Source organism: Lolium rigidum, chromosome 3, assembly GCF_022539505.1.
Source record: "Lolium rigidum isolate FL_2022 chromosome 3, APGP_CSIRO_Lrig_0.1, whole genome shotgun sequence".
NCBI classification, from domain to species: Eukaryota; Viridiplantae; Streptophyta; class Magnoliopsida; order Poales; family Poaceae; genus Lolium; species Lolium rigidum.
The window spans coordinates 405,209,942-405,219,688 of NC_061510.1; the positions used below are offsets into that span (position 1 = coordinate 405,209,942).

The 9,747-nt window shown below is 46.9% G+C and overlaps 1 protein-coding gene across 1 annotated transcript; it reads left to right on the top strand.

Annotated features, from left to right (window-relative positions):
- The first annotated feature begins 3,226 nt into the window (after positions 1-3,226).
- LOC124697808 (putative F-box/LRR-repeat protein 23) lies at positions 3,227-4,142 on the top strand. The gene is made up of 2 exons (XM_047230346.1): positions 3,227-3,576; positions 3,812-4,142. Exons 1-2 carry the CDS (start codon positions 3,227-3,229, stop codon positions 4,140-4,142), a joined length of 681 nt encoding a protein of 226 aa, XP_047086302.1.
- Positions 4,143-9,747: the final 5,605 nt, after the last annotated feature.

Genomic DNA, 9,747 nt, shown 5'->3' on the forward strand with positions numbered 1-9,747 from the left:
GAAACATCATTCTCCACACCATACGTTTAATTCTTTGTTTACAGCAAGCCGGTGAGATTGACAACCTCACTTGTTAAGTTGGGGCAAAGTATTTTGATTGTGTTGTGCAGGTTCCACGTTGGCGCCGGAATCCCTGGTGTTGCGCCGCACTACACTCCTCCACCAACAACCTTCACGTGGCCTTCATCTCCTACTGGTTCGATAACCTTGGTTTCTTTCTGAGGGAATACTTGCTGTTGTGCGCATCACACCTTCCTCTTGGGGTTCCCAACGGACGTGTGCATCACGCGCCATCACTATGTGATTCATCTCTCTCTCCCGTGGTGTGATCTTTATGTGATCATGAGCTTTGTAATCTAGTTGAATATGTAGATGTTACTCTTGTCTATTATGCACTCTAGAGTTTACTTTAATATGAACTCTGGAGTCACTCTCCACGGTGTGATGGTGACAGTGTGCGCATCGTGTGTGATTCCTTTATGACGTTATGGAGCTTGTTTACTCCGGCTTGAGGTGTGCTTTTGCTGCCCTACACAATGAATGGTGTTTGTTATCCAACAAGAGAGTGTTTGAGAGTAGCATTTATTTATTCAATTATGTGATCATTGTTGAGAGTGTCCACTAGTGAAAGTATGATCCCTAGGCCTTGTTTCCAAGCATTGAAATACCGTTTCCAACAAGTTCTGCTACATGTTCGCTTGCTGCCATTTTTATTTCAGATTGTAATTACTACTTATAATCATCCATATTACTTGTATTTCACTATCTCTTCGCCGAACTAGTGCACCTATACATCTGACAAGTGTATTAGGTGTGTTGGGGACACAAGAGACTTCTTGTATCTTAATTGCAGGGTTGCTTGAGAGGGATATCTTTGACCTCTACCTCCCTGAGTTCGATAAACCTTGGGTGATTCACTTAAGGGAAACTTGCTGCTGTTCTACGAACCTCTGCTCTTGGAGGCCCAACACTGTCTACAGGAATAGAAGCGTGCGTAGATATCAAACCTCGAAAAACATCCCAAAACGTTCCCCAAAGCGTCTCCCAAAGGATTTTGGGACGCCGGACATTTTTTCGTTTCCAGACGCACGCCCCCAAAGGTCCGTTCCGTCCGACGCGGCCCAATACTGTGTCCGGCGCCCCGAGATCGTCCTCGGTGGGGACGCTCCGGGCACGTCGGACACAGCGAGAAGCGAGGCAGGGAGTGGCGGACCCGACGCATCATTGACACATAAAAATTTAACCTAACCATCGCCTACCTCGCGACGGAAGTTATTGACGCGCAGCGACGGTGCAGTTTTCGTACAGGTGCAGTGATGCGTCTCGTCGCGCCTAGCTCTCCGTGCCGACATTATGAGCTCCACTGCTCACTCGCCTCCTTCCAGCTTATAAAGAGGGGCGCTCTCGCATCGTCCCTCACAGACAAATCCTAGCGCCTTTCTCCCCAACCCTAGCCACCACTATCTCAAGAGTCGAGGGCCATTCCATAGCTGGTAGAGGTCGAGGCCGAGGTCGCAGCCGTGGCCGCGGTCGTGGCCGTGCTGGAGCAGTAAGGCCTGCACGGTCGCCGTCGCCTGCGACATCGTCGTCTTTCGAGGGGGAGTGGGAGTTCGAATTCATCGTCGTTCTCAATGGCGACCCACTCGGCATACAGAGGTTGTCGGACAAGTTCACCGAGTTCATCTTTGGCAACGAGACGGCCGCGCTGTAGCTGTGGGAGGCTGGCTGTGGCTTCTGCCGGTGGCTGGTGAACGTGTTTTTCATCGGGCACAACAAGATGTACCTCCACACCGGCTGGGAGAAGTTCGCGCGCTTCCACGACCTCCAAGCCGGTTGCGTCCTGACATTCACCTACCAAGGCGACGAGAGATGAGCGTGAAGGTGTTCGATGACACGTCCTGCCGCCGTCACTACCACGACGATGACAAAGAGGACGATGATTGTTCTTTCTTCACAGCAAAAATGGTTACAGAGGTTTCTGTATGTTCTCCCTGCATAGAACCAACATGACTATCATTACCAGCTGAATTTTTAGTTTGGTGACTGAGTGTGCCCGAGAGTGTTCTTTCCTCATTTTGCAATGTTTTAACTATGTATTAGTTTGTGTAAACCATGTTTCAAACTATGTGTTAGTTTGTGTAAAACCATGTCCTCAATTATGTATTAGTTTTGTGTTGGATGTGGATTATGTCGGTGCGAGGAGGTTGGAGCGGAGCAGGACGCGCCGCCGCCACGGAGTACAACGAAAACATCGTGAGGAGGAAGGTACCGGAGCAGAGGAGGACAACCGCCGGCAGCCAGGAGCGCGAGCAGGTCGTTGGGGCGGCCAGGAGCACGAGCAGGTCGGAGGAGAGAGATGGGGATGGGAAGAGAAGGTGTGGTGCATTGAGGGAGAAGATAGGGTGGGGCCAGCGGGACACGTGTTGAATGCAGGAGGCGGAGAAACGGAGCACGTGATCCCCGGGGGTTCGGCAGAGTTCTCCTTATCATTACCAACTGGATTTTTCAGTTTGAGTGACTGAGTGTGCCTGAGAGTGTTCTTTCTTGGCAGCAACTATAGTAAGGTTTCCTCATTTTGCAATGTTTTAACTATGTATTAGTTTGTAAACCATGTTCCAAACTATGTGTTAGTTTGTGTAAAATCATGTTTCCAATTATGTATTAGTTTGTGTAATGTTCCTCATCTCTATTAAATGAAAATGCAAGAAAATAGTTTAATGTAAAAACAAGTTTGTGGGCCATCGCGTCCCCCAAATACGGCACGAAAAAAATACACGCCAAACGGTCGATCCAACGCCATTTGAGCATGCTTTGGGAACGCGGGTGAAAATACTCTAAACATCACACGAGGCAGCGTGCTGACCCAGACGACCGACCTTTTGCGTGTTGAATCGGTTGGCGGATGACAAGCATTTTCCTTTAAAAAGTCTTTGGTGATCTCCTTCCACGCACGACTCGATGTTGTAATCGGATCAACTGATTATTCGGATTGATTATTCTGACTCTGTATCGCTTAGCAATATACGAATCCACATTTTAATCGGATCGATTAATTGATGATTGTTTTGGATCGATTCGATTCTGACTCTTTTTTTTTTGCGAATCAATTCGATTCTGACTCGTTAACGAGGCGACGCAACAATCACCAACCTTTGAGATATATAAAGTTCACATACGTGGGGTGGGACGTACGGTCGGGCTGTTTTGGGTTTCCAAATCGCAGGAGATGGACGCTGCTGCGCCGCCGCCATCCGTGCCGGAGGAGCTGCCAGTCAGGGACTGGTCGCTGTTGCCCCTCGACGTGCTTGCCTCGGTCTTCGTCAGGCTCAGCGCTGTCGACGTCCTCAGGGGCGCTGGCCTCGTGTGCCGCTCCTGGCTCCAAGCCGCCAAGGTGCCAGACGTGTGGCGTGTCGTGGACATGGGGTACCCCAATATCATGTTCAAGTACGACAAGAAGGAACGTGCTGACTTATGCGCGATGGCGAAAGCAGCCGTTGACCGTTCCGATGGACAGCTTCGGGAGTTTGCCGGGAGGTCGTTTGTCACCGACGAGCTCATGCAGTATATCGTGGAAAGGTGTGTTTTCCTTCGTCACTTGCTTGAGGTTAAAAGATTTCTGTGAAAACAGCTCTTGAGGGTTTTGATATCCTCAATGGAGGTGATAACTTTTTTTTTTTGACATCATGCTAGTGCTAAGTGCTAACTAGATACTAGTACTACATAGGTCACCCAATGTGTTCCAAAGCTAGCCAATTTGCCACCGCTGTTTTCGCATTCACTCTTCTCAAAAGATCGCCGTACGTCTTTGCAGGTCACCCTCGCTGACTACCCTTCGGCTTGTATGCTGCTGGAAGGTACACTGCTGGAAGGTCTTCAGTGCACGACTCGCTGGTGTTATAACAGAGTTACCTCTCAACAAGCTCCAATCTCTTGAACTTGACTACATTGATCTTCTCGTGGGAGAATTAATCGCCATCCTTGAGAACTGTCCTAACCTGGACGTTCTTACCGTGCGCGATTGCTCAGGGCTAGACGAGGAAGACGAGCCGGTCTTGCGAGAGAAGTTTGCCCGGATTAAGAATCTGATATACGACTGTGTTGGTGAGTGCTTTGATGACTGTTGGTACGACTATGGTGACTAGTCTGGGAGCAATGCATGGAGTCGACTACCCTGATTATTTCTAAAGACGAGATGAAACATTAAGCGTGGCTTGAGTAAGTTATTTTGTTACCACCGGTACCATGTACACAGTATGATGCTACACAGTATGGTGCTACACTCCCTTTATTTACTATGGAACTTCCCAGATGTACTGAGTCATGTTCCCTATAAAAAAAAACCTTCCCAAATGTAGGTGACTCTTTAGTTGTTTGAGTTATGGATTTACACTTTTCACCCTTTATATCTCGGCAATACAATGTATCTTAGAGCATCTCCAGTCGCGTCCCCCAAACCGTCCCCCAAAGCGATTTGGGGCGCGCCGGACAAAAAAAGCGTTCCAGCCGCGTCCCCGTCCCACAGGGGACGCACCGGGGACGCCGGACACAACGAAAAGCGAGGCGGGGAGTGGCGGGACCGACCCGTCAGCGGCACAATTAATTTAAACCTAACCGTCGCCTACCTCGCGACGGAAGTTATTGGCGCGCAGCGACGGTGCAGTTCCCGCAGAGGGCGCAGCGCAGCGACGCGTCCCGTCGCGCCTAGCTCTGCGTGCCGGCGTTAATGAGCGCCACCGCTCCTCCGCCTCCCTCCGGCCTATAAAAGGGGCGCCTCTCATCGTCCCTCTCACACACAAACCCTAGCGCCTCTCTCCCAAACCCTAGCCGCCACCATCTCTCAACAAGACTCGACGCTATGTCTGGTAGAGGCGGAGGCCGACCTCGCGGCCGCGGCCGTGGTCGTGGTCGTGGTCATGGCCGCGGCACAGCTGAACGCTCGCCGTCGCCTCCCACGCCGTCGTCTTCATCGTCGGAGATGGACGTGGAGCCGGACGTCCTGTTCGAGTTCGTCCACGTCCTCAAGGGCGACCCGCGCGGCATCCAGAGGCTGCCGGACTCCTTCGCCGAGTACGTCGGCGGCGTACGCCCGCGCACGATGCATCTGCGGGAGCATTCGTGCGGCTACTGCCGGTGGATCGTCAAGGCGATCTACGACGCGCGCGGCAAGATGTACCTCAACATCGGCTGGGAGAAGTTCGCGCGCCACCACAGCCTCGAAGCCGGCTTCATCCTCGTGTTCTCCTACTTCGGCAACAGGGACATGAGCGTCAAGGTCTTCGACGGGAGGCGCTGCCTCCGGGACTACCACGTCGACAGGGACGACGACAGCACCGACGAAGAGAACGACTGAATGAGTGTTGTTTCTTCGCAGCGAATACGTGCACGGAGGTTTCTGCCTGTTCGCCTCATCGGTAGAACCAACAAGGGCACCATCCTCCCGCTGGATTTTCCAGTTTAGGTGACTGGGTGTGCCCTCGAGTGTTCTTTCTTAGCAGCGAACACACGAAACCTTCGATGCACGGCCTAGTTAGGTTTAGTTTCTTTGCAATATTTTATATTTGTGTCCACCATGGTTCAAACTATGTATTAGTTTGTGGAAAACCATGTTCCAAACTGTGTTTTCGTGTAAACCACGTTCCAAATTATGTATTAGTTTGTGGAAATTGAAATAAAAATGCCAGAAAAATTATTTTAAATGTTTGGGGGCGGCGTTTGGGGGACGCGGCTGGGGAGCGACGTCCCCCAAACGCGGCACGAACGAAACACGTCCCCCAAACGCTCGATCCGGCGCGGTTTGGGGGACGGGTTGGGGGACGCGACTGGAGATGCTCTTAACTATTATTTGTTCGTGAATTGTATCTTGGTGTTACAATGTATCTCGGCGATCACTCAAAAAAAAAAAACAATGTATCTCGGCAATACAATGTATCTTAACTATTATTTGAAAAGGCCTATGATGAGGTTAAGTGGTCTTTCTTGCAACAAACTCTTAGAATGAAAGGTTTCTCTGATGAGAGTGGTGTGCGTTGATCAATAGTTTCGTTTCGGGAGGGAGTGTTGCCATTAAAGTCAATGATGATGTGGGAAACTACTTTCAAACCAAGAAGGGGCTAAGACAGGGAGATCCATTATCGTCAGTGCTATTTAATATAGTGGCGGATATGCTTGCTATTATGATAGAACGCGCAAAGTCAGAGGGCCAGATTGAGGGGTCATTCCTCATCTTGTTGATGGAGGATTGTCCATCCTTCGATATGACGATACAATTCTTTTTATGGATCATGACATCGAAAAAGCTCGAAATCTAAAGTTAATTCTTTCAGTATTTGAGCAGCTTTCGGGTTTAAACATTAATTTCCATAAAAGTGAGTTGCTTTGTTTTGGTGAGATCCAAGACAATGTTGCAGATTATGCTGAGTTGTTTGGCTGTGGGTAAGACCAATTTCCGATTAGGTACTTAGGTATTCCGATTCATTATCGGAGACTAACTAATGCGAATGGAAAATGATCGAGGAAAGACTACAAATTAGATTAAGCAGTCGGAAAGGCAAATTACTATCCTTGGGAGGAAGATAAGTTCTCATAAACGTGGTACTAACTAATATGGTACTGTATATGATATCTTTCTTCCAACTTCCTAGAGGAGTTTTAAAACGATTGGATTATTTTTGGTCTAGATTCTTCTGGCAAGGGGATAGTGAGAAGCGTAAATATCGATTGACTAAGTGGAGTGTGCTTTGCCGTCCCAAAGACCATGGAGGACTGGGCATCCAAGATCTCCAGGTCAAGAATAGGGCCTTACTTGGTAAATGGCTCTCTAAGTTACTTACCCAGGAGGGAGTTTGGCAAACACTCCTCAAGAAAAAGTATGTTGGCTCAAAGGCTCTATCTCAGGTTCTTTGAAAACCAGGAGATTCACACTTTTAGGTAGGCCTTATGGATACAAAGAAGTATTTCTTTCCATATGGATGTTTCTCTATTAAGGACGGGTCGGAAATTCATTTCTGGGAGGATAACAGCTTGGTAATGCCACACTCCGAGAATAATATCCGGTATTGTACAATATTGTGCGTCACAAAAATGATACTATCGCTAAGATGTTGGAAACTTTCCCACCAAATGTGACGTTCAAAAGAAGTCTCATTGGACCTAGACAAATCTCCTGGCATGAATTGCTACAGCATCTTGAACTAGTTCCATTGACGCAGAGGTCAGATGTGTTTCGCTGGAATCTCACCGGAAATGGTTCATTCTCTGATATTCCAGTCGATAATAATTCAAAAATTTGGAAGATGAAGATACCGCTCAAACCGAAAGTGTTTGCATGGTATCTTCATCGTGGGGTTATCCTCACTAAAGATAATCTTTCCAAACACAACTGGCATGGAAGTAAAAAGTGTGTATTCTGTCACCAAGACGAGACTATTAAACACTTGTTCTTTCAGTGTAAGTTTGCTAGGTCTATATGGTCAGCTGTCCAAATAGGATCTACCTTATACCCACCGCGTAGTGTTGCCGATATATTTGGTAATTGAATCAATGGTGTGGCTGTTGGGTTTAAGCGTCTTATTAGGATGGGAGCGATTGCCGTTATTTGGTCGCTCTGGCTATGTAGAAATGAAAAAAATTTCAATAATATTTTTTCCTCTCTTATGCAGGTCATATACCGGTGCACAGTTACGCTTCTCTCATGGGTGCCTCTTCAGCGGATGGAGCATCGAGACCTCTTTACGGAGGTGTCTTCACGGTCGGAGTATACGGCGAGGGGATATTTTCCCAACATGGGTGGAAGCGTGATCTTTGTCTGGATCCACCTAGCTACTTTTTTATCGAGAAATTTGGTTTTTTTCATCGGATTGTTTGGTGTTTTGTAACAGATATTTGTACGGCTGTGTGCATCCTAACTATGCAGAAGCCGGATCTATTTCTTAAAGTAATAAAGCGCCCATTTTCGGAAAAAATCTTGGTGTTACAACATAAGAAGCTGGCATCTAATATGCATGAGTGAAAGAAAAATAGCTGGTTTTATGTTTGGTGATTTTTGTTGTTGTAATGATTTTTTTCATTCAAGCCTTTCATGCAAGCTGTATCACTTTTCTATACTATTATATTGGAGTTGGTCGTAGGTCATACAACGTGTTAGGTGAAGGAGATTCAGAGCACCTGAACCGTTCGATCCAATCTAAGGTCTGTGCTTCGTTCGATCACTTTTCCACTCCCCGCATATGACAGGATCAACCAAATTGATTCTCATTTATTTAACCATAATGGAATTTTATTCTTCTACATTCAATTAGCCATAATATGGCAAGTAATGGAAACAAATGAATCAATCAGATATTAGTTGCCAATTACGCAGAATCACGATGTTTACTCTCCGCCCACAATCATGCACCGCCTCCTACAAACTCTCCGCCAACGATCGCCGCCTTGGAGTGCCACCGCGCACGCCACCGCACCATTGAGGTGCCCCGCGCCAGCCATCGTACCAGCTCCTTGCTGTCATGGTCTAGGAACCTCCTCAACCCAGCGGCTCTCGATCTCCCAGAGTTCCTCGCCGCATCCCGAACGCCACAACCATCTCTTGCTCGCCCAATCATCAGCCCACGCCAGCACATCGCGCAAATCGATGCGGCCTTATCCTCCCCATTGCACGCCGCATCTGCCGCCATATATCTCTATGGGAAAAGAGGGCCAGGGAAGGGTGAGTGGACTAGCTCCGGTTGCTCCACATCTGACTTACTATGTTGCGCTTCCGATGCTTCATGTGTTGTCGGAACCTCGTCGCCCAAGCAGTGGTAAATAGTTTATTTCATTTTTTGCCGACTCTGGTTTTGAGCTCTAAGAATTTCAAGTGTTATTCTAGGACGTTTATGTTGTAGAAGAATATGTGACAAAATGGATTATGGTTAGCTTAGTCGTGGGAGAATTACCAAGATACTAGATGTTTATGTACTACTCTCTCTGTTCCATTCTACAGTGTCTATTATTTTTTGGCACGGAAATTAGCGCAAGAGTATTTTTTACACAAGACCCCTAGCTGAACGATTTGGGAACAACATAAAATTAGGAAATCCATATCTTCCTAACTTACCATAACAATTTTGGGAGCTGAACGATTTGGGATCTAAACGGGGAGGGGGTAATTGAAAAAAAGCTAAGCTACAACCTTATATTCTAAAATAAATGCCAAAAATCTATAGGCACTATAGAAAGGAATCAGAGTATAATGAATTTAGCTCTGCTGGTGTGTTGAGGTTGTAAAATATTGCAGATAACGTAATTCACACGCGTGGACTAGAAATTTCGAACTAATAGATTAGTAAACAAACAGTCTATTTCTTATCTATTATGTATATGATATGCTGAAAGTACGCAAAAAAATCTGATTGTGAAACAAACTTGATCTGCTTGGTGCGTTTCTCCTTGCAAATATAGTTGCGGTCATAATATTTGACTGAAGAAATCCAGTCTGCTGGTACGTCGAAAAATAAGCGATATGTGATCCAAGCTCAGATGGAAGCAACTTACCTTCAGTCTTTTCTGAGATATTAATGAATTAAGCTTGACTATTTGTCCCCAGTAAAGTTGTTCTTGGGTATTCTAAAGAAGGAGCATATTTGTGATTTCTTATTCCTTGTAGTTGTCAATTCAAATGCGTAAACATTCCTTTTAGGTTTCTCCCATCAAATTATGGTGTATGGATTAGGCTGGATCAAAAAATTGAATGTCTTATTGGGCGGATAC

Bases quoted from the DNA above. Each gene is read 5' to 3' on its own strand.
- LOC124697808 (XM_047230346.1), top strand. From the start codon at position 3,227: ATGGACGCTGCTGCGCCGCCGCCATCCGTGCCGGAGGAGCTGCCAGTC. The intron at 3,577-3,811 runs GTGTGTTTTCCT...ACGTCTTTGCAG, and splicing joins ATGCAGTATATCGTGGAAAG to GTCACCCTCGCTGACTACCC.